At 35.2% G+C, this 25,387-nt stretch overlaps 1 protein-coding gene and 1 long non-coding RNA gene across 3 annotated transcripts in view; one reads left to right on the top strand and one right to left on the bottom strand.

The window, feature by feature from the left end:
- The window catches only part of LOC147398296 (uncharacterized), a 39,040-nt gene extending 27,029 nt beyond the window's left edge, over positions 1–12,011 (top strand). Inside the window, exon 3 of the long non-coding RNA XR_015180159.1 lies at positions 11,768–12,011. This is a non-coding gene — a long non-coding RNA (uncharacterized LOC147398296). The remainder of the gene's footprint in view (positions 1–11,767) is intronic.
- LOC147398295 (binding partner of ACD11 1-like) lies at positions 729–25,387 on the bottom strand. Of its 2 annotated transcripts, XM_086448965.1 has the most exons (4): positions 25,228–25,387; positions 25,054–25,129; positions 23,438–23,530; positions 729–1,322 (listed from the first exon to the last, which is right to left on the bottom strand). In XM_086448965.1, exons 1-4 carry the CDS (start codon positions 25,341–25,343, stop codon positions 1,041–1,043), a joined length of 567 nt encoding a protein of 188 aa, XP_086305091.1. In that variant the 5' UTR covers positions 25,344–25,387; the 3' UTR covers positions 729–1,040. The 2 variants fall into 2 exon arrangements, with proteins under 2 accessions (XP_086305091.1, XP_086305092.1); XM_086448966.1 differs by lacking the exon at positions 23,438–23,530.

The raw sequence follows: 25,387 nt of genomic DNA, 5'->3' as shown, positions 1-25,387 counted from the left end.
TTCTTTCAATTTCTTTTTTCTTTGACTCTTTCTTTCTCTTTCAAATTAAATTTTTTTAAATTTATCCATCAAGAACACCTAAAATCATATCTAAATGTGTGTAAAATCGGAGTCAATTTTCTTACCGTATTGCGAGGTTGGGTTCTCGACCTTCTTCCTTACGGTGGGGACTAAATCAATCAAGAACTCATCAATATTCTCCCAAATCAGACTTGAGAAACACCTCGAGTAACTGCTCACCAATTGTTCTAGATCCAAAAACCTAAGAATCAATGTCTGACCATGAGAAGGGAAAACAGTTGGATGATTAGTAAGGGGTCGGGTCTCATAGGAGGCCAAACCTCCTTGGCTAGCCGATATGAAGGGGTAGGCACCTATAGGGAGCTCGATATGTAGGGGTTGGCTACCATAGGGAGGCCAAACCTCCTTGGCTAGACAATTTGAAGGGGCCGGCTCCCATAGGTAGTCTAAACCTCCTTGGATGAAAGGTTTTCATGGGTTGGATCTTCTAGGATGAACAAAATGGGTTATGGGTTGGATCCATTCAATTCGGTTTGGATCGTGTTGAAATGTTATCTTTACCAATCCCTAGGATTAAATATTTTTGGTTCCTACAGTAACCATCCAAAGTATATGGTTTGCATCTGTCTGTGTATTTTTGCCTAAAGTCTAAACAAGTATGTATCATATATAAGAATATTATTATAATTCAATCAAATTGAGTTTCCATTAAGTGGCTCATCAACATGTGTGCTCAGGCCCTCTTGACCCTTTACATAAGGCCTCACACAACTACTACAATTGTACGACCTAAGAAATTTATGTTTTGGACGATTCGAATTTAGAGTCAACCAAGTGGGTGGTTAGGATTGATTACAAGAACACATGCACATGATCACCTCAATTGAATGGTGTTCAAACCACTTTTCTAGCGAGTTGAACCTCTCCATCAAACACACAATTGATAATTTAACCAAACGGTACCATTAATACCACTAAGTTTGAGATAATTTAATAGACGTAATTAATTTTATTACGATTCATTTCTGCTTCCTTGAGTTGGGGTTATTTCTCTTGTTGTTGTGGTTACTAAGTTGGGCTGCACACTTGGTTGCCTTGTCAACTACACCTGATATCCAACGGGCACCAGCCGATACGTATTGGTTTGTCATCATCATCTCTCTTACACGCCCCACTGTCTGCTCAGCTGTGGAGATTGCCATTTTCATCTGTTGACTCAGCACCTTTCCTTTATCATCAAGCTCTTCTTTGGCTTTGTTCAATGTTTCATAACCTTTAGAAGTCATTGCTTGCACTGAAGACTGTGCCACAAGAATGAAACTAGGCTTTTCATATTTCTATTGAAGAGTAAAATAGTAAATATTCATCATCAGGAATTGATAAACACAAGAACTTTGCTTTACTTGATACACATACATAAGATCACATCCATATAAATATTGCAATGAAAATAAAAGAAGATTAGAGACGTTAAACACTAATTTTTTAAGGGATTCCTCTCAAATCCAGATAACATCCTTGCATAGGTTCTAACGAGCTATATTTCCAATATATTCAACACTACAATTACAACTGCATCACAGGCGGTCGAACAAATTTCAGGTCAAACCTCTTCAGAAGAAATAGTGAAAATATATAAGTTCGTTAATTTTTATCTACCAGCAATCAATCCCTGGAAGAGGGAATCCGCTCTTTGGCCATGCCTTTTTGAGGTTAGTGAACTTTATTCAGTACTATCATTATGTTTGAAATCTAGGTTGGGTACTACCTCCATAATGAATTCGACCTTTAGTAACTTCACCACTTCTTCCTTAACAGTTTTTCTCAGCCTTGGTGCTAACCTCCTAGGTTTCTGTTGCACATGTCAGGACCCAGGGTCCATGTGTAAGTTATGACTTGTGTCTGTGGCTCTATGCCGAGCATGTCTCCAATGACTATGCGAAGATATTCTTATTTATTCTTAAGAATTCTACCATATTTATTGTTTCTTCTTTCCCCATTCCCGACCTGATAAAGGTCTAGTTTATGCCTTTTTCCCCAAGTCTACATCCTTCATATGGTCTACTACGGATGCTCGTTCTACCAGCAACTCTTTCAATGCTTATTATTGATTCCCATCCTTAGATAGATCAACTTTCTCCTCCTCAATCTTATCTTGGTGTTCTTTTTTTCTTTCTTCTTTCACCGCATTAGCAAAGTAGTTCTGAGCTACTACCTAGTACCTTTTGATTTCCATAGGTGCCTCAATGGTCAAAAAACGTATGACTTGGTGGTACGTTAAAGGCATAACCTTCATGGCATGTATCCACCTCCTTCCCAGTATAGCATCGTATGCCGAATTACCTCTACTACCACAAACCTGGTCATTACTGTTAGTTCCATATTTTATCAATCTCGAGACTTAAGTTGAGTATCATATTGGTTTATACTTGAAGACGTATGAAGACTTCAGTAAAGTCACTCAACCTCAAACACCTCAAGCAAAACCTCCAATGTGTGCACAAAGCCTATAAGGTAATGAGACCACTTAGACCTGTCCCATACACTTAGATAACTATTAAGTAAGATCATATTTGGTAAGACCATCATTTTCCTCAATCATTTCTTTCATTAGAACTTTCGGGAGTCAAAAATGGATTGTGAGGGGTCAAAACGACTATAAGGGCATTTTGATAATTTTATCACCCCATGGTTCCTCTCCCATCCCTTGATGAGTGTTTGGGGATTTTATATTGGTAATATCTTCAAAACCTCCAAACCATTTGATTAGCGAACCTCCCGGGAGCTCAAAATGACCCAAAAGAGCATTTTGGTAATTTACCCGGCACCACCGGGTAAAATGACCAAGGCCCCCGGTAGCAAGTATCATGTTTCACCAGGGCCATCGAGGTGTCTACTAGGGCCACCAGTAGATTCACTCCAATTATCCAAAATTTTGAAAATAAGACCATTGGAGCTAACGGTTCATTCTTGGGTTAACTCAAATATGACCGTTCGAAAAATTTTGTTTCCCAAATGGCTTTAAAACTTTGTTCTTGAGTTCATTCTTGGGTAACTCAAACACTAGAGAAGACTTGCCCTCATACCATATTATCTAGAGAGTCTCCTCTAGCCATAGAGGGCTCAAACCTTAGTTTAACCCACCTTCAACCTAACTCCTTCCTTGTTTGACCTTCTTCATCTCTTTATCCTTGCCTTGCACACATATTGGAACACATTAATAAAGCTCGAAGCATCCTCTTGAAATAAGAAATACAAAGTAATGAAAAAGAAATCCTCAAGAACATAAAGAACTTAAGAACATAATTAGAAGATCAATCAAGTCCTTGTAAGTTCGTTTTTAGTTTTATTTCATTATATAAAGGTTCTTGGTTCCTAGTCATAACCAAGTTCTTGAGAAGACTTGAGGATTCTATATAATAGAACTAGGTTATGCATTCCTTAGGGACAAAATCTACAAGTTTGAGGAAGAAGCATTCTTCTCAAATCATAAGTTTAGATTTAGCCTAGAGAAAAATCTAAGTTGTAAGGTTTTGAGGTGAACCATAAACCTCATTTGTTAGTGGATCCCAAGACCCTAGAGTAGGGTACTTGGTAATAGATGTAGGCAAGGTGCCGAACCACCATAAATCTTGCGTCTCTTTTACGATTATGTTCTATGCTTTATTTTGATTGAATGACATGAATTCCTTGACTTGCATATCAAATGTTTGCTAAAATATGTACATCATATTTTAAAGTTGTATGTTTTGCCATGAATGACTTAAGTTGAGCTTGTGTTTCTCTATGTATTAACTTGCTTTAGCATAATCTTGAGACTTAGATTAGCTTCATGTGTGGTGTATTTATCTTGGTTTCTTAATCCCATCAATTGACTTACCTAGATAATCTAAGAGAATTAAAAGAATCCTATTTACCTCCCCTCTAGGTCTAGACAAGATGCAAAGCCTGAAATTTCAATTGGTATTAGAGCAGATTGTTTTAGAAAGGTCTAACAAGTTTGAGTTGACCCTATTGGCTTTAAATTATGTCTAAACCCAAGAATTGGATCTCCACTCACCCTCCCATGTTCGATGGTGCCAAGTACATTTTTTGGAAAAATAAAATGATAATATACATTAATTATCTAAGTAAGGATGTATAGAACATGATTGAGGAAGGTTGAGAACCTCTCGTTGACACCATAGAAGTAAATGGTGTTTCCACTATGATTTCGAGACCATCAAAGAATTGTTCCAAACAAGATAAAATCGACAGTAACAATAACTTCAAAGCTCTTAATGTCATAACTAGTGTCATTTTTTATGACGAATATCAAAGGATATGCATGTGTATGTTGGCCAAACAAGCCTGGGATATCTTAGAGACTTTAGATGAGGGAATTAGTATTGTGAAAAAGTATAAACTCTAATTCCTTAGAACTCAATTTGAAAACATTAAAATAAAGTAGAGTAAAATTGTCTAGGAATTTTATGCACGGTTAAGTAATATATGCAATTCCATGTTTTATGTAGGGGAGTCTGTCCCATAGGGTAGAATTTGTGCCAAAATCCTTAGATCCCTACCTTAAGAGGTTTGCCTCTAAAGTCACCTCGATTGAGAAATATCGAGATGTGGAGATTATGATAGTTGAGGAACTTATGGGTTTCCTCACCCCTTTTTAGCTCCATCTCGAAGATCCTCCTTCAAAAATAAAGACATCGGTACTTAAGACCTCTTCGTCTAAGGCATCCTTTACATAGTCATCCCGTCCCCCTGTTGAATCCTCATCTTAAGATAATAGTAAAAATACTAATGAGGAAGATGATGAGAATGACCTTGAAGAAGAGGACTTGGATTTGCTTGCCTCAATATTTCATAAATTCTTTAAGAGGAAAGGTTCCAATAGCATCAATAAAAAAAGTCAACTTATGGAAAGACGACCGATAATAGGAAAATTCTCATCCAAATCTAATGAAGACACTGAGTGATACAATTGTAGTAGAAAAGGCCATTATTCCATCCTGTGTCCCTTTAAGCCAAAATCTAAAGGTCTTCAAACGTCTAAGTCTAAGGAAAATACTATGACTACAAAAGCCACATGGGATGATGACTTAGAAAAGTCAAGAAGTCCCTGATGAAGATGAAGTTGAGGAAGAACAAGAATTTAAAAATCAGAGTCCTCCTCAAAATATTTCTTCCTCTGATGAGGAAAAAGAAGACGTCTATGACAATGAACTTGAATTTTAGTCAATGTTTGATAAACTATTCATTAGTCATGTGAAACTAACCAAGATACATGGTCGAGATAAACTTCAAAAAGAACAGTGGCATGTTGAATATAAGCAAGTCAGTGAGGAAAAATGTTCTTTAGGACTTCAACTAAAAGATATTAAAATTTAACTCGAAACAATCCTAGAAAAATAGTCTAACTTGCTCTTAGTTTTTGAGAATGCTATTAATGAAAATAATGAGATGCTCACCAACTTGTAGCAATTGAAAAATCTTCTTAATATGGCAAACTCTACAATAGCTTGTTAAAACTTAGAATTATCAAACCTTCGTGATGAAAATAGAATTATTAAGTTTTTCATCTATGAATTGCAAAAACAAAAGGCTAGACTTGAGCGTAACTACATTCAAAGAAGTTTGAATTAGAAAAACTTCTAGGAGTTCAAAAGCCCTATGTTGATAAAGAAGGTTTGGGCTATAATAAGTATACTTTTATATCACCTCCATCTCCCACTGTGTTTGTTCATGGAGAATCATCTGATTCCAAGAAAGTCATTACATGCAACTTTTGTAATGAAACGGGTCTCTTAAAATTTGAGTGCATCAAATAGAAGACCGTCTACCACACAACCTCAGAAGCTCTTATCGGTAAATCTTTATTGGTTGAGAAGAAGGAGCATGATAAAAATAAGTCTACTATACAAAACAAAGTTGAAAGTAGTAAGAAAAAGAAGTCTCCCAAGTTGAAGGGAGTAGTGAATCCATTTCCTTTCAACCAAGACAAAAATATTAGGGAAGTCTACAAAAAAATTGCTCTTCTAAACTTAACTATTAGAGAACTTGCTAAGTCAAGTAGAGGCAATAAAGGTACAAAAAGGAATCCAAAGAAGAAATTACCTTCAAGATCACCCAAGAAGAATAAGTCTCCTAAGAGGAATTCACCTGTCATTAAGAGAGCAGAGCATAACAGGAAAATTCCTTCTCCTCCTAACCATAATCCTCAACCCCCTAAGATGATCCTACAATGAAAAGTAAAAAATAGTGATAACAAGTGCCTTGTAATTCACATAACTCTCAAAGTTGAAAATTTTACCCGATGGTATCTTAATAGCGGCTGCTCCCGACACATAACTGGTGACCGAAGTTAGTTTAGTCACATGGTTGAGTTTGATGGAGGGTTTGTTACCTTTGGTGATAACAGCACAGCTTGGATTATTAGGCGAGGTATGGTCAGTAGACCAGGATTGCCTAAGGCTTTGTGTTGATGGTTTGAAACATAAGCTTCTAAGCATATCTCAAATATGTGACAAAGACCACTTGATGAGTTTCAACCATGAAGTTTTCGAAATCTCGACCCCTAATGATAAGATTATTATCAGAGGTCTTCATACTTTTGATAACTGCTATGTTATCGAAAACATAAGGAAAACCACCATCTCCTATGTGAGTAATGTGGCCCAAGTTGATGAAGTCCAACTATGGTATCAACAACTCGGTCATGTTCACTACATAAACTTGTCTTATCTTGCCTCAAAAGGTTTAGTTAGAGGATTACCCAAGCTGGGTAAACAAGTGAGAATTGTCTGTGGGAAGTGTCAAATTGGTAAACAAATTTGAAGTACCCACCAAAAGACAACCATTTTTGCCACCTCAAAACCCCTAGCTCTTTTACACATGGATCTTGTATGTCCCACTAAAGTTAGAAGTCTAGGAGGTAAGAGACACTTTTTAGTAGTTGTTGATGATTACTCTAGATTCACCTGGGTAACTTTTTTAAAGAAAAATTTGATATTTTTTATGAGTTCCAAAAGATCATTAAGCGAGTTTAGACAAAAAAAAGAATATGTTGTAGGTAGAATTAAAAGTGATCATGGTGGTGAGTTTGAGGATGGTTGGTTCATACAATTTTGTGATGAAAATGAAATCCGACGTGAATTTTCAACTCTTAAAACCCCCAAGTAAATGACCACAATTATGCTTCATAGTAAAAAAAAAACTTCCTAAAAATCTATGGGCTGAAGTTGTAAATACTACTTGCTACATTATCAATCGAGTCTATCTTCAAACAAGGTTAAACAAAATAGCTTATGAACTGTGGAGCAACAAAACTTCCAAGTTCAAGCACTTCAAAGTCTTTAGAAGTAAATGTTATATCTTAAAAGATCGTGATTACTTGGGAAAGCTCGATTCAAATAGCAACGAAACAATCTTCTTGGGATATTCTTCAAACAATCATGTTTTTTGAGTTTTTAATCAGAAGACCTCCTCCATCCAAGAGTCCATAAATGTGGTGATCGATGATCAACCCATTAAGGACAATGGTTCCTCTTATCTTGAGGTTGAGGATGAGAAAGTATTTTCTATTTCATCCTCATTTTCCTCAACGTCTCAAGTTTCGAAGACATTACCTGCTGTCAACGATCATTCTGCCAATCCAATTCTTGGAGATCTTAGCATCGATGTTAAAACAAGACAACAACTTGATACGTTGAATAATCAGCTTTTCTTCACATCCAAAATAAAGTCCAAAAATATGGATGAACTCATAATTGATGAATATTGGCTACAAGCCATGCAAGAGGAACTTCTTCAATTTACTCGAAATTAGGTGTGGTACTTAGTATCCATATCATCTGATAAGAATGTCATCAGAACCAAATGGATATACAAGAACAAATTCGATGAACTTGGCAATATTGTCCGAACAAAGCTCGTCTAATAGCTCAGGGATACTCTCAAATTGAGGGTGTTGATTTTAATAAAAGTTTTGCCCCTATTCTAAGACTTGAGTCGATTCGAATTTTAATGTCCATAGCATGCTCTATGGAATTTAAATTATTTCATATGGATGTAAAGAGTGTTTTTCTAAATATGGCATTCTAGATGGGAAAGTCTATGTTGAGCAACCCAAGGGTTTCATTAACCCTAAATATCTTCACAAAGTCTTCAAACTTAAAAGGGCACTCTACGGCCTTAAACAAGCACCTTGTGCGTAGTATGAACAATTGACTCAGTTTTTTATCAACCATGACTATTTTAGGAGAAGTGTTGATCAAACACTATTTGTTCAAAAAGTCAAGGGTCATAACCTCATTGTTTAGATCTATGTGGATGACATTGTATACAAATCTACTAATGAAGAGATGGATTACAAGTTTGCCCACTTGATGCAATCTGAATTTGAAATGAGCATGGTTGGTGAGCTCAACTTCTTCCTAGGGTTACAGGTTAAACAACTCAAGGATGATATGTTTGTCTCCCACACAAAGTATGCGCGTGAATTAGTAGGTCATTTTAGTCTCAATCTAGTAGAGCTCACCACATCCCTATAAGAACCACACTCAAGCTTTTTAAAGATATATCTAAAAAAAATGTTGATCAACACCTTTATAAGAGTATGATAAGGAAGCTTCTTTACTTGATAGTTAGTCGGCTAAACATCTCCTACTCTATTGGAGTTTGTGCCCAATTTCAAATGGAACCTAAGGAAATGCATTTAACGGCTGTCAAACGGATCATCCATTATGTGGTTGGCACCTCCGAATATGACCTTTGGTACTCTTTTGATTCATCTTCAATTATTGTTGGGTACTCCGACGCCGATTGGGCCTAAAACATTGATTATTGAAAGTCTACTAGTTGCGATTATTTTTATATTAGAAATTGTCTCATTATTTGGTAAAACAAGAAACAGAACTCCATTTCCTTGTCCACAGCTGAGACTGAGTACATTGTGGCCAGAAGTTGTGCACAACTACTATGGATGAAGTAGATGCTTCTAGACTACAAGTTATTTAAAAAAATGTTGAGTTTATTTTGTGACGATACTAGTGCCATCAGTATCTCGAAGAACCCTGTCCAATACTCTCAGACCAAACATATCAATATTTGGCATCATTTCTATAATACTCGGAGATTCCAATTCATATCTCGAGGAAACCAAATATTGAAAGTTTGAGAAAAAATCTTATAGAAGAACTTAGGATAAAATACTCATATTTTATTATGTTCATTTTTAACGAGATTTAACTTCACCATTGAACTCAAAATGGTCAAAAAAATATATTCTAGCCTGTAAGCACTCTCGATTTGAGTTCGGACGAAAAAGTTATAAAATCATCGAATTTCGTATTAAATGGGACCTAAAATGGTGAATTTTCCTTAAAGTGAAAATTAATAAAATCTGATTACACCATTAGATTCACAATGAAACATTATAGAGAATGTAGTGTTCATTCATCAAATTCCAAATTAGAAAAGTCAAGTTATCATCGAAAATAAAAACAAATGAGAAATACCAACTTTGCCCCTCAAGCCTTTAAATAAAAGAAACCTGATTTCTTTTATTTCACTTTTCTCTCTCTAATAACCTCCAAGCCCTAACTATGGAGAACTAAGGGTTTCCACCCTTTTCTTCCTAAATTCGTCGAGGTCAATTGGTTATTGAACTTTGACAACAAAGAAGAAGTTGAAGGCGATGTTGATCTCTACAATCTCAAGGTTTTTGCTCCTATTTTCTCTTTCATTCTCTCCGCCTCTCATTAAAACTCAGTGAGTAGGTTTCGATACATCTCACTTGGGGTTTTTATCTACTTGGGAGAAGATTCGTTCTTCGTCATAGGAAAGAAAATGAGGGTTGTCACTAAGAGTATCACAACCACCCAATCATTTTGCATCCAAAACCACCAACCTTGACCTTCATGTCATTCCTTGCCTTCAATCAACTATCAAAATGTATCCAGGTAGGATATCTTCCCTTCTACCCTCAAGTTATACAAGATTTTCATAGAAAATGCATTAAATCTTGATTATAATAGTTGTTCTCACATTTAAGGTTTATTTCGGTGAGTTTATACATGTTTGAATGGATTGAATTGTAATGTCGTAGTTCTTTTCCATAGATTTTAGTTTATTGGGTGTGATTTAAAGTTTTTAGGAATTGTATAATGTTTGAAAAACAATTTGAAACCTTCTTTAATGATTTTGGACATTTTTCAGCGAAAAAAATTTGAAAATAAGAAAAAAGTTCAAAGCCTCTCGTTTGTTATTAAAAACCTCCTGTCAAACATTAGAGGTTGGCGCTTAAAGTTGAAAACTTTAAAAATGATTTTGAAATTCAAATCTCATCATATCAAAATGTAATTTTTGGTCTCAAGAACAAACGTAAGTTTTGATGTTTTCGTCTAATTTTCAAAATGTGATATCTTTTACATTATTTTGAATTAAGTTATGAAAAGTACATAGTATTTCTCATGTTGTCAAGAGCTATTAATTACAAAAACTCATTTTCAATTTCGTCAACTTTGAAAAATTATGTTTTCCAACACTTAGCCAAATTTTGACAGTTTTTCCAACTTTAACGTCTTATGATTTTATCGTATTTTTCTGAGTCTTTCAACTCAACTAAAACCATCAAATGAAATTGATTGATTTCCTATGGGTCTAGAATAACTTTAAAAATAAAGATATATTGATAGATATATAGGAAGTTAGATAAAGATTAATCGATTGATTGATGAATGAATGGAGAGAACGTATGTTCTCAACTGAATAATGGGACAATGCATCCAATCTTATGCAGTGGCCATGCCACATAAGATATAATAGATAGATAGATAGATAGATGGGTTGATAAATTGATGGAAAGACAGATAAATGTTACTGAAGGACACTATCGAACTTGCTTGTATTTTCTATAAAAAGAAACTAGTATGTAGTATACAAAATTATTTTGTTTGCTAGAAAAGAGTTGTAGAAAATCTAGAAAAAGAGATGTGTTGTTGTACAACCAGAAGTGGCAGGTCAATCTAGGATTATTGCAAGATGTTATATGCTCTTCGATAATATACGAAACCTTATAGTATATTACAGCTTCTAAGATCTGAGAATTTCTCTTATTTATTTCTTGGGGAGCATTGCGTGTAAAGGCAATCTCTATATAATGTAAAGGTATGCGAGGTTCACATGCATTGTATCTTGATAGGCTTCGATGCGAGGGGTCTCCTGGTCCAGTTAGTGATCATTGTTAGTCTATAGTCGTCAAACGGTCCACAACACTATTAGTTGAATTCAGTATTGGGTTTTTGGTCAACGACCAGTCTAAGTTAGATAAATGGTCGTCCAATCGTGGTATACTAGGCCGGCCACAAAATCAAATTATAATGATGGGATTCAACATTGGATTTGAAACTTGAAATATCGAATTTGTCATAGTCGAAGTAGTTATATCGACATGGTCCTCCACTTTCTTAACGACTACACCGCCTTGTTCGTATTATGTACATTTTCGTTATTTATAATGTTAATAGATGATTTCCATTTAAAAGTTGTTTATGTTACTTTAAATGATAGATTGAAGTTTATTACAATTACTTACTAATTATGTTTAGACAATTCTCGTAAATTACATTATGAAAATTCTGCATTATTTAACTGTTTAGATGATTACTCGTGTATATATGACTCGTTGTTAGAACAACGTTAATCCTGCTAAGTAACATCCTCCTATTACTCATCCTATCCTTCACCCTTTCAGATTGCTCAGTTTTTTAGGAACTTGCTTACGAGGAGCCCTTTGAGGAGGTCTTCGTAAAAGGTTATGTTGACGATTTGCAACCCTCGTCAATTTAAGGATCACTTTAAGGGTTTAGATGTTGTGTTGAAATTTTGAATTGTGATAAATAATGTAATTTTTTGGGAGTTGTATTTTAAGATATTGGTTATGATGTTGAGTATTGTCATTGATTATGATTATGAATATTTAGTTTCTGCTACTCTGATTTGAGGTTATTCAGTATAGTTTCTACTTCGTATATTTTCATCTCTTAGCATTATTATTCTTGTTTGCTCTATCAGATTGCGTGTATGTTTACCTCACACCTCGAGATTCTAATTGATGAATCCTAGGGATTCGTGTTTGGATTTCGAGGCGTGACAATTTCATACGTAAATTTATTGAAGACCACGTCATAGCTCCAAAATATGTTCTGACGTAGAGTCAATTTGTTGATATTCTCACAGAACCCTTAGATTCGATGCACTTTGAATATCTTCAAAATTCCATTGGAGTGTACTCATTGTGAGCCCTAGGTTTGGGATATTGTCGAGGTGTTAATTCTATATTTTGTCAATCCCAAGACTTTAGTTGAGTGTTAGATTGATTTACACTTGAAGACATATGAAAACTTCGGTAAAATTGTTCAATCTCAAGTACCTCGACAAAAAGCTCTATTGTATGTGCACAAAGCCTAAAAGGTAATGAGACCACTTAGACCTTTCCCCAATACCTAGATAATTGTTAGGCCTACTCATATTGGTAAGACCATCCTTTTCTCTGATCCATTTTTTTATCGAAATTTTCGGGAATTGAAGATGGCTTGTTGGGAGTCAAAATGGCCATAAGGGAATTTTGGTAATTTACCACCCTTGGATCCTCTCCCATCCCTTAGCAAGATCTTGAAAATCCCCGAACCATTTGATCACCGGCCTTCCTGGGAGCTCAAAATGACTCAAAAAAACATTTTGGTAATTTACTTGGTGTCATCAGGTAAAATGACCAAAGTCACCAGGGTGTCTACCAGGGCCGTAGTTAGAGTCACTCCAACGGTCTGAAATTTTGAAAATATGACCATTGGAGTTACCGACATCACTAGTAGGTATTTTTTATTTCCCAAATGCCCCTAAACCTTAGCTCTTGAATTCATTCTTAGGTTAGCTCAAACACTGGAGAAGACTTGCTCTCATCCCATATCATCTAAAGAGTCATATCTAGCCATGGAAGGCCCAAACCTTAGTTGAACCCACCTTCAACCTAAGCCCTTCTTTTTTTGACCTTCTTCATCCCTTTGCCCTTGCCTTGCACACATCAATGGAGCTTGGAGCATTTTCTTGAAATAAGGAATACAAAGTGATGAAGAAGAAATCTTCAAGAACATAAAGAACTTAAGAACCTAATTGGAAAATCAATCAAATTGAATCAAATCCTTGTAAGTTTGTTTTTAGTTTTCTTTCATTATATAAAGGTTCTTGGTTCCTAGTCAGAACTAAACTCTTGAAAAAACTTGAGGACTCTACTCAATTGGACTAGGTTGTGCATTCCTTAGGAACAAAATTGACAAGTTTGAGGAAGAAGCATTCTTCTCAAACTATAGGTTTAGATTTAACCTAAAGAAAAATTTGAGTTATAAGTTTTGAGGTGAACCATAAATCTCATTTGTTAGTAGAGCTCATAACCCTAGGGGTACTTGGTAGTGGATGTAGGCAGTTGCCAAACTACTATAAATCATGCGTCTCATTTGCGATTATGCTTTGTGCTCTATTTTGAATGAATGTCATGACTTGCATATCAAATGTTCGCTAAAATGTCTACTTCATATTTTAGAGTTGTATGTTTTACTATGAATGACTTAAGTTGAGTTTATGCTTCTCTAGTATTAACTTTCTTTAGCATAATCTTGAGACCTAGGTTAGTTTCATAGGTAGTGTATTTATCTTAGTTTCTTGAGTCTATCAATTGACTTACCTATATAATCTAGGAGAATTAAAAGGATTTTTTATTTTACCTATTCACCCCTCTCTCTAGGTCTAGACACAGTGCAAAGCCTAGAATTTCAATTACCATTTGGGGTCCTACTGCAATGGGCAATGTGTTTTCCCTACTGAGGCTACCATGCTCCCTTTGAATCCATACACGTTGACCTGAGCCTGTTATAGTCCTCTGAGCACTAACATCTACTTGATAGTAGAGAGCAACAAAATATCTACTACACTCTTAGAATCAATGAGTATTCTTTTTCAAATCAACTATCCTTATTACCAATGTGCTGACTAGGGCATTGTTGTGCTAGCTGGTTACTCCTTTCAGATCTTCTTGAGTGAAAAAACGGTTGTTTTACTTCCCCAGATAGATTTGGGTACCCGAGTCACGGTTGCCCCCTCTATAACCTAAAAAACCTCCCTATTATGTTGTGACTTTCTAACCTTAGTACCATGTGAGATTCCAATCCTTTATCATAATCAAATTCCTCGATGATCATGTTGACTACTCTCCGATCCTATCTGCATGTTCTAGAGGTCCTCTAGGAGACGAAGGGCGAAGATCTCGCTTATTGGGTTCCTTAGTCACTGTTTCCACATACCTTTTGAGCTTCCCCAAATCTATTATATCTTGGATGACATATTTCAACCTCTAGCAATCATTGGTCAAATGATTCTCTACACTATGGGGCTCACAATACAGCTTTCTAGGTCAACATCGATAGTTCGAGGGTGGTATCACAAAGCTAAGATCATTCGTTATATGTTTTTAATATTTCCGAGGGCCTTTCTGTTAGGGGCATCAGGTCCCTTCTTGAGTTCCACAAACTCCGACCCATAGCCTCCCTTGCTCTCTTCCTACCCAACCCCTTTTCTTCCTCTTTTATTTATTTTTTTATTTTTTTATTTTTTCTGCTTTTAGTTTCATTTTTGGTCGCAAAACAGTATGCACTATTGCTCCTACCTCCCGAGTATTGCTCTTCAAAGTTTCCTCCAAGCTAATATATTTTTTTGGTAGTAACGTACAGATCCTCCAACCTTTCTGGTGGATTGGTGATCAGCTCCTCAAGCGACCATGTTCCTAGTATGACTACATCAACATAGACCTAAATAACCATGTCATCATCAAGGTTTTCAAAAAATAATAGCTGAATGTGAAATCGAGTCATGAAGGCGAGGTTGTTCTCGCTTTCTTTTTACCTCAAGTAGAATAACACGTTAACCTTGATGTCTTTGTGCCTATTATGGATGTATTGAGCTACGAAAAGCTCCTCCAACTACTAAAATTTCTCGACCGAACCTTGTGGTAGACTTTGGAACCAAGTAATAATGCCTGACCTTAGAGTAGATGGGAACATTTTGTAAGTGAGCTCATCATTTACTAGATAAAGAATCATCAAGTTCTTGTGGTGCATGACGTGCTCTATAGGGTCCTTTGTTATATCGAAAGAATCAAACATAGCCAGGTGGAACTTCCTCGGTGGCTTGGAGTTCTAGATTGCCTCTGTAAACGATGATGTTCTCAGATCCTTGACAACCGAGCTCGCAAGGCGTCCTACTTGCCCCCCTAACCGTAACATCTTCTCTTCATCTCAGCAAATCCTCCACCTCCCCTAGAGTCAGTGGGTTGAGTGGTACATTTTACCCATGGTTGACCTGATTACCTTTCAAGCAAACCTCGGGGTCATGGTTCCTAGTTCAACACCCAACATCATTATTGTTGCTCCCTCTGTTCTCTGATCCTTCAACCTTTTGTTGTCGCAACTACTCGTTCTCCCTTCTGGGGGCTTGGATTTCCTCTGATTGTCGCTCTATACTTTATTGCAATTCCATCCTTACTTGTGTCAGCAAGTTTCAGACATCCTCCATGGGATTTTGGTTTCTTTGCACTCCATGGGCTGTAGGAGGCAATTCTTCCCTAGATACCTCTGTTGCTGCAACTCCTACAACTTCTTTTGCCCCTTCTGCTTCAGTTCCTGTTGCACCCCTTTGACCATTATTCTTATGTTTGTCATGTGTTCGTCGTATTTTTGTTAGTTCCTACAGATAGTACCAATTGTGGAAGTATTTTTGTGATTACCTCGAGATCCTCGTTCTCCTAATCGAATGATCTATTTCTCCTTGAATCCTTCCCTGTTTCTTGTTCCACAAATCCTTCAATGCTTCCAAAGAAAATTTGATAGACTTTTAGTGTAGAAAATTGCATACCTTTGATGTGAGGGTCCTCCTCTATTCATAGAGATGAACTTCTATTTTATATGTTTCCTTCCTCGTCTCCTTTTATTTTTGGATCAAAATCTTGTGAGATTCCCTTTTTAAGAGCCATTCCCAATTTAATTTTTTAAATTCTGAAATCTCAGGAATTGCCCTTTCCATTTACGAAATCCTATTTCCCCGACCGTTGTCCGAGCCCCTTCCCTCAGTGACCGATCCGAGCAACTATACCGATTGAATCAAAAGAATATTCCCTAGTGAATTTATTATTCCTAATTGACTCATGTCATTTCCTCATAAGTCGATGAATTTATCTCTCCACAAGGATCATTTACTCTATTTTCTTCTTAGGCAAATCCTTGTGAGATTCTCGAATCCAGTGACCTCATCTCACATTGTTACAAGATCAAAAGTCCAACAATTTCTAGGCTATGTTATGACCTATTATCTCCTTTTCCACAACCTAGTACGTAACATGGAAGTTTGGCCATTTGCTGGACCTTAATTATAGACTTTACATCCTCTTCATCGTCTTTCGATAAGGTGTTATGGCTATTGACAAGACCCTTGCACTTAGCTGGGCTTTTTTCGTCTCTTGGACTTGAAGAGGATTAATTTGAAGCATTGACTTAATTATAACCTCTTCCCACCTCTCGACCAACCTCAAAAGCCACACTGAGTGAACCTTTAGGCACTAACTAACCTCTTCTGATCTCTCAATGGGTTCTGATGGGACAAACACCAGTTTGTGGCATAAAGTCTGAGATGTTGAATCCTCCAGATCTTTCCCACGCACCCACAAACGACTATGCTTTTCTTGATGCACAAACATATATACGATCACATCCATACAATTGATCTAATGAAAATAGAAGACGAGGCCAATATACACAATTTGTTGACAGATTTCATCACAAATCCCGACTATGTAATCAGGCGCAGGCACTAGCGAGCCACTCCACTATTACAATATTATTCTGATATATAGAAGTAGCCTCCATGACCATCCTTCCCTCCTTTACATGACAGCACCTTTATATAAAATTAATCCTAAAAGAAAGAAATCAATATATTCCCCAAATTAAGAAATTTTCCATACTAAATCAATAATTATACTGATATAAAAGCTCCCCAATCAATCAGGATATTTTTTAGTTCAGGACAAGATTCCATTTTTATAAAGATAAAATATAAGAAAAATGTTGAACTGACTGCTTGACACTGCACTAGACACTATGCTTGATGTCGTAGTATCTCCAGAACTATAGATTTCTCCTTAAATATCTATATCGAGGGAAAAAATCTAGAGCCCCCACGTGGAATACTCAATCGACTCCCTTGACGTGACAAATTCGGGAATCGTAGATCAGTACTCCTTGGGAAACACAGCTACACTTGCCCTTAAAAAAGTCCAGTTGTGTTTCCCTTGGAGTATAGATCTACGATTCCCGAACTTGTCACATCAGGATTATCGAATAAGTATGCCAAGTGGAGTAGTCATTTTATCACGATTCAAAAATCTATGCTTCTGGGGACATTGTCATGTCCACACAATGACTCGAGTGCCTACAATCACTCTAGAATGACTCAAATCTAATTTTCAATATTTGTTAGTTAATGTCATAGGATAAGTATTAAGTCTATCATGATCGAGATACACATTATTGGAGCCACATATCTAATACCAATTTTATCATATCTACGCTAGTGCTTGTGTAACCATGGTTCAGAGATTGTCTATATATATATAATGGATCTTGTTATCATGTTAAGGGCACATGTTAATACTTTTGGGAATGTGCATCCGAGGTATTTTGGTAAAAAAAATCTTTTTTTGAGGGTATTTTCAATACAAAATTCAATTTCTTAGGTATATTTATTGCACTTTTACATGTGTCCTTAGGGCACATGTTAATCAAATCCCTATCTATATATATATATATATATATATATAGATATATATGGGGGCGGTTCAAGGGCCATATGAGAAAACATATGAAAAAACTTTCATTTTTCAAAATAAGAGTTAGAGGTTTTGGATTGAGCTGATTTTTTGCAAGGATGGTCACTATGATGAAAAGATCATCCTCACAAAAAATCAGCTCAATCAGAAACTTCTAAACCCATCAAAAGTGATTTACAAATTAGTGATAAAAATTGGTAAAAAATCGACGGTCTACATTCTAAATCACTTTTAATGGGGTTAGAAGTTTCAGATTGGGCTGATTTTTTTTTTTTTTTTTGGATGATCTTCCCATCATAGAGATCATTCTCACAAAAAATCAGCTCAATCCAAAATTTCTAACTCATATTTTAAAATTTTATTAAAAACAAAAGTTTTTACATATGTTTTCTCATATATATGGCCCTTGAACCTGACCCTATATATATGGGAAATATTCAACAACAAACATTTTGGCAAAACATCTTTCAAAACACCGTAGAGATCATCCTCACCAAAAATCAGCCCATTCCAAAACCTCTAATCCCATCAAAAATGGTTTACAAAAAATGGACGGTCTACGATATTTCAACTTCTAAAATGGGGCTAGAAGTTTTGGAATGGGCTGATTTTTGGTGAGGATGATCTCCTCACTGTAGAGATCATCCTCACCAAAAATCAGCCCATTCCAAAACCTCTAACCCATATTTTGAAAAATGTTTTGCAAAAATATTTGTCAAAATGTTTGTTATTGATACATAGGGTCCCGTTCAGCAACAAACATTTTGACAAACATTTTGGCAAAACATTTTTCAAAATATGGGTTAGAGGTTTTGGAATGGACTGATTTTTGGTGAGGATAATCTCTATAGTGAGGAGATCATCCTCACCAAAAATCAGCCCATTCCAAAACTTCTAGCCCCATTTTAGAAGTTGAAATATCATGGACCGTCCATTTTTTGTAAACCATTTTTGATGGGGTTAGAGGTTTTGGAATGGGCTGATTTTTGGTGAGGATGATCTCTTCACTGTAAAGATCATCCTCACCAACAATCTGCCCATTCCAAAACTTCTAACTCATGTTTTGCCAAAATGTTTGTTGCTAAACATTTCCCATATATATATGGGTAGTGTTCAATGGCCAACTTTTTGGCAAAACATTTTTCAAAACATGAGTTAGAAGTTTTGGAATGGGCTAATTTTTGGTGAGGATGATCTCTACAGTGAGGAGATCATCCTCATAAAAAATCAGCTCATTCCAAAACTTCTAACCCATGTTTATAAGTTGAAACATCGTGGACTGTCAATTTTTTGTAAACTGTTTTTTATTGGGTTAGAAGTTTTGGAATGGGCTGATTTTTGGTGATGATGATCTCCTCACCAAAAATCAGCCCATTCCAAAACTTCTAACTTATGTTTTGAAAAATGTTTTGCCAAAAAGTTTGCCATTGAACATAACCCTATATATATATAATAAAACATAGCTGAGTTGGTATAGTTGTCAGACATAAAATTTTGTGTGGGACCCACATTAATCACTTTATTACTTTGTCCCTTTATTTCCTCAACTTTATTTTCATTTCTCTAATTTTATTATATTTTCTCATTTTCTGATTTTAACCTATTTTATCTTTTACTCTTTTAACTTCAAAATTCTTTAATAATACCCTACCAACTTTATTTCTTTCACTTTTATGTCATAAACACTCCCATTAAGCTATAGTTCTTTTTTTAACGATAAGGATAGGAGGTAGCATCCGAACAAAACAAAAAGGAAGAGGAAACATAGTCTCATTTTTTTTTTGCTTTACTTGTTCTAGGTATACTCTTTACCTTTCCCACCTACAAAAAAATAGGAGGGATATCTCTAGACACCCAACTAGATAAGTATTATCATGATCTAGACTATTATCTCTTTTAAAAGCATTTGGAAGCACAAAGATTCAAACTTTCCCAACACCTTCCTACCATTTTGATCCAGTAAGATATTTCAACAAAGCAACATCATCTCCACATCATTGATCCAGGTATTCTCTTTTACTTGTTGATTAATAAGCCATGAAAAAAACCCAGAGTCGAGATCATCTGAACCCTTTGAAGGGAAGATGATTTGCGAGAAGAAGAAACAAAAAAATAAGGACCGAAAATATCTTGAAACCCATTTAACGCAGTTGGGTTTGAATAGCTAAAACTTGAAGGGGATAATGGATTTTTAGGTCCAACATGACCCAACAGACAAGATTTATCCCATAATGATATGGAAAATCTCTCCCATATCATTCGATGAAAGGGGGACGAATATCTTGCACCATGAACACCAGGTGAAGAATCCTTCACCGGGGAAGAAGACCAAACATGCAACCACCGAAGACAGAGGCATTGAAAGTGAGAAAAAAAAATTATTTAATCAATAAGAAGAATGAATAATAATGAAAGGTTTTCCTTTTTTAGAAAAAACATGGGTCCATGCTATTCAACAATTCCAACGATCAATCATTGGTAGGTTGTTTGATTGGCAAGCATTGGAAAGGGAGAGTGTTGAACAAGTGCTCCTCCTAGTAGTAACTAGATAAAATTGGATCTCTCATCGATGGTTCTCTTCTTGAGAGCTATCTAATAGAGACTATAACATCACTGAGATGTGTTTCTTCCTGCCTCAAAGTACCCACTTTATTTCTTTTACACTTCAACCCCCATGATTTTACTATATTTCTTGTTTTACCTCTTTAAGTAACTTTATTATTTTTTATCTTTTACCATTTTGACTTTAAAAATTTTCAAAAATACCTCAAACCCAATTAGGCTTGACCCAAACTCACTAATTTCGTGTCTTTTCCGAGTCGTGCTCGCGGGTCATGTTAAAATTGCCACCACCTACTCCAACTTTATGTTTTTCGCTTTTACCCCCTTAACCTCAAAGAGGGTGTTCATGTTGTAGGCACGGATGAGCTTTAGTATATATATATATATATATATAGGACAACATTTTGTAGATAAATTATAGACCACGTTCTAGACAAAGGTTTTTTTCTTATGACTTAAAAGTTATAGAATTTGCTGATTTTTGTATGTGGAGATGATCTCTATGGTGAGTAGATCATCCTCACAAAAAATCAGCCCATTCCGAAACTTCTAACCCCATGAAAAAAAATTACAAGTTACAAGCTAACGGTAAAAAATTGACTGTCCACAATTTTTTAACTTGTAAACTAGGATTAAAAATTTCAGAATAAGTTGATTTTTTGTGAGGATGATTTCCTCACCATGGAGATCATCCTCACAAAAAATTAGCCCATTCTGAAACTTTTAACCCATACAGGACAAAATGCTTTGTCTCAAATTAGTCTCTTGAACCCAACCCTATATATATTAAGAGAGAGAGAGAGAGAGAGAGAGAGAGAGATGGGGTTATATGGACTGAAAGACCATCCATCTCTATGGATCACATGTAAACGTGGTGCCCAAATACACCATTAGGTGCCACATGTATGTAGAGCATAAAATTTATGAACTCTTATAATTGAAAAAAGAGATTTTTTTCACCGTTGAATTAAATGTTAAATCTAGGAGTTCAACAAGTGTCAATGTCTAAACTCGAGATCCAACACCAAAAAATGCTCTTTTTTAGGGATTATTATTTCATGTCGAATTTTGACAGCAAACAAGATCTTTAGTTGTCATTTGGGCCAATACGGTAGTTCACGTGGCCCAAATGTACACCGCAGTCCATCTTCTACAAGATTCCTTGTGATCCAAGCAACCTTTTCCCATGTATATATGATCTCATTCAGGAGCCAACACCTTTGTCCTATGGGTTAAAATTTTGAATTTGGTTGATTTTGTGTTACGATAATCTCTAGGGTGCGGAGATCATCCTCACAAAAAATCAGCTCAGTCTTAAACTTCTAACTCTGTCAGAAGTGATTTTAAAATGTGGATCATCAATCTTTTACCACTTTTGATGGGAGTTAGAAGTTTCATATTAGGCTGATTTTTTGTGAGGTTGCTGTCCTCAATGAATGGATCATCCTCGCAAAAAATAAGTCTAATCCAAAACATTTAAGCCGTATAGGACAAATTTTGACTCCTAACATTGGTTGTCAAACACTCTCAACGATGGGTTTATATGGACCAAAGGACCATCTATCTCTATAGACGGTGTCAATGTGGTGCCCAAACACACCATCGGTTGTCACATGTATGTAGAGAATAAGATTTTATGAACTTCCAAAAATATAGAATAGAAAAAAGAGAAATTTCTCCATTGGATTTAAATTTTAAATTTGGGAATCCATTGGCTGTGCATTTTTCAAATCATAGATCTAGCTAAAGAAAAATTAATTTTTTTCTGATTTATTTTCTATACCCAATCTAAGCCTCAAACAAGACGGCTGAGTTGTCATTTGGACTAACAGGTATTCCACGTGACCCAAATTTGGCCCTCAATACACACTCTACATGGTCCCTTAGTCCATACAACCTTTTACCATCTATACATTTTAAAAATTAGTTATTACTCTTTTATTTTCTAGTTACAAACTAAGAGAAGTCTTTGCTACAGATACGAATTAGCTTCGGTGGTAAAGTCTTTAGGGGGATGATACCAGAAACTTGGATTCAAATCCTACTAGCACCAAATTATTGAACTTGTTAAAAACAAGCTTACCAATAAATAAAAAAAGAAAGAAGTCTTTACCTCATTTTACACTCTAAAGATTTGAGTGATTCTCCTTTATGAATTTACAATCCAATCCGTGACAACGATACCTTAATGTATTTAGCATCGAAATTAGACAACTTAAAATTTAAAACACCAATAATTTTGGAGGTTCCTAGATTTTTGACATTCCTATCAAACATATAGATGTTTCAAAAGAGCCTGATTTCCATTGGAAGAATCACTATAAATTAAGATTTGTTTCAGTTTCCAGATAGATAGTTTTGGATTGAAGAAATCTATAATTTATGAGTCCCATCCTTAGCCTAACCACGTAATTCTTGTTTTTCTTTTTTCTTGATTGTCTCCAAAGAAATTAGCCTAAATTTCATTGGAAGAGTCTTTAAATTATAGAGTCGTTTGGCTTTCAGGAGAGTTAATTTCAGATTGAGAAACTTACAATTTTATTACATCAGTAGATCGAAGGATTCATACACACAAAAGTAATAGTGATTAATTAGAAAGGTAAATTACCATTTTGTGAGTTGGATATGACTAAATTCTGATTTCAGATAACCGTTCAATCTAGTTCCCAAAACATGAAGTACAAGATCTAAGGCTTTACAAAGTGACAATCACTGGTTTATTTAAATGGCCAACCTGTGAGATCGTCACTTGAAAAAGTTGCACACTCTGGCACTTCATGTTTTGGGAATTAAAATGAATAATGAGCTGCAATTTGAATCGGAATTTTGTCAAAAGTTGATCACATTTCTGAAAATTTCTCTAATTAGAACAATAGATAATCTCACAACGAAGGCACTAATTATGAGCAAAGAACATAGTAGAAACATTACCTTGTTTTCATGGTTTGTGTCGTTAGAAACAGGTGTAGAAGTTGGATTTTGTAATGGCAATATGTGAACCCGACGATCTACAATCACAACATCCTATAGACGTGGGTGGAGTTACAATGAGTGAGAATTTTAACTTGGACAATTTGCAATTAAAACAGCCTTATTACTTTATTGAAATTAAACCAACCAAAATATGAAAAACAACATAAACACTATTCTTATGATATATTTATGATTTTATTATTATTATTATTTTAAAAATCAAAACAATCTGAACTTAGAGGAATGCCATAATTTTCCGCTACATGCATGATGACACATAATGTGTTTGAAAAAATTGAGTTTGATACTGAGTAATTTGTGAATATTTGAGAGGCCTCCTTATATGTTCAAATTGATGGCTCGCCCCTTAACTTCGATCATCTGTGATGGATTAATGAAAATTGGCCTAAGCACATTTAGGTGCACTGAACATAGACTCTGGGTGCAGATAGCCTGGGATCTTGAATCAAGTTGATGGCATGTCCCTTGACTTATGTCATCTGTTAAAGACTAATGAAAAATGACTGAAACCTCAGTTTTTTTCTTCTCAAAAACTATAATCAAATTTTGATGGCATGCCTCTTTCACTTCGATCATTTACTAGGACTAATAAAAAACGACCAGACCAGATAACTTCACCTATTGAATAAGATGATGATGATGATGGTGACGATGATGATAATAAATCATGATGGAAGATGAAGACAATGATAAGGGCATTGAAGTTTATTTTTCATTGATTTAATAGAGAAGACAAAATCAAAGGTGTTTATAAGTTATTTTCTATAACAGATGACCAAAGTCAAGAATATGGCACCGGTTTAAAAATACAAAGAGGTCTCTCAAATATTAACAAAAATACAGGGTGAAACGCCTATCCACTTTTTTCTCTCAGGCTACTTGTTTTTGGTTTTTTTTTTTTTTAAAAAAAAAAATATTGAGTATATTCCAATTTTCATAAAATTATATTTTTAGGGAAAAAAAATAAAGTAATTGGTGAATTCGTTAATTTAAGAAGCAATAAATTCACTGTTTTTTTTTTTAATATATATAATAATAATTTAAAAGTGGTAAAATAAAACCCTATCTTAATCAGGACAAAGATGTATCCAGTTGGAGTGTGAAGCAATTAAAACATTTTCATAAAGAATTAAAAGTTATTTACGAAAATGTATAAAGATCCACTTTTACTATAATAATAAATAAATAATCATATAGTTGTGTAATTTTTACAAAGTTCTTACACGTTTTCATGAGACGCCCTTAATTATAAACTTCTTATTGATCAATTTAACGATCATGAACCACATTAATTAAGGACGCCACTTTAGAAGGAACTTCAGCCTTCAAAATATTATGAGCTTATAAGAATGATCATCAAAACTCACCTTTAATTATGACCAATCCTTAGGTGAAAAGCTAAATCTCTCCAACAATCTTTCTCAAAACTCTAATTATTTAGGATTTTAATCATAGTTTTTAACAAAAAGAAAGGTTTGAAATTTTATATTAATTAAAGACCTGAAATGGGTCTGCTAATACTGACCTTGAAATATCACTTCTATATAACTTACATTCAGGAGAAGTGCAGTTTGCACTGCATAAGGTTGCTTGAAGGTCACAAAAGCAGATTGTGATTGGTCGTCTTTCCTGCCAATTTCCACAAAATCAAAACCATCAAATACATATAGAAGCAATCGAAATTCAAAAAAAACAAAAAACAATAAAAAGGTATTGGGTTTTAATACCTCTCCAGTAAGATCTTGTCAACAGGGCCACAATAGGAGAAGAAGGTATTGAGATCAGTAAGGGTCACCTTGGGGGACAGGTGAAGCACCTGTATGGTTAGAGCCAATGTAGACATAAGAGGCTAAAACTTCTACTTACTTTACTTTATTTCTGTGTAGA

This window comes from Akebia trifoliata, chromosome 7, assembly GCF_017979445.1.
Source record: "Akebia trifoliata isolate Shusen 1 chromosome 7, ASM1797944v1, whole genome shotgun sequence".
NCBI classification, from domain to species: Eukaryota; Viridiplantae; Streptophyta; class Magnoliopsida; order Ranunculales; family Lardizabalaceae; genus Akebia; species Akebia trifoliata.
Note: the sequence above shows the minus strand (reverse complement) of the source record. Positions and strands in the feature narration are given on the sequence as shown.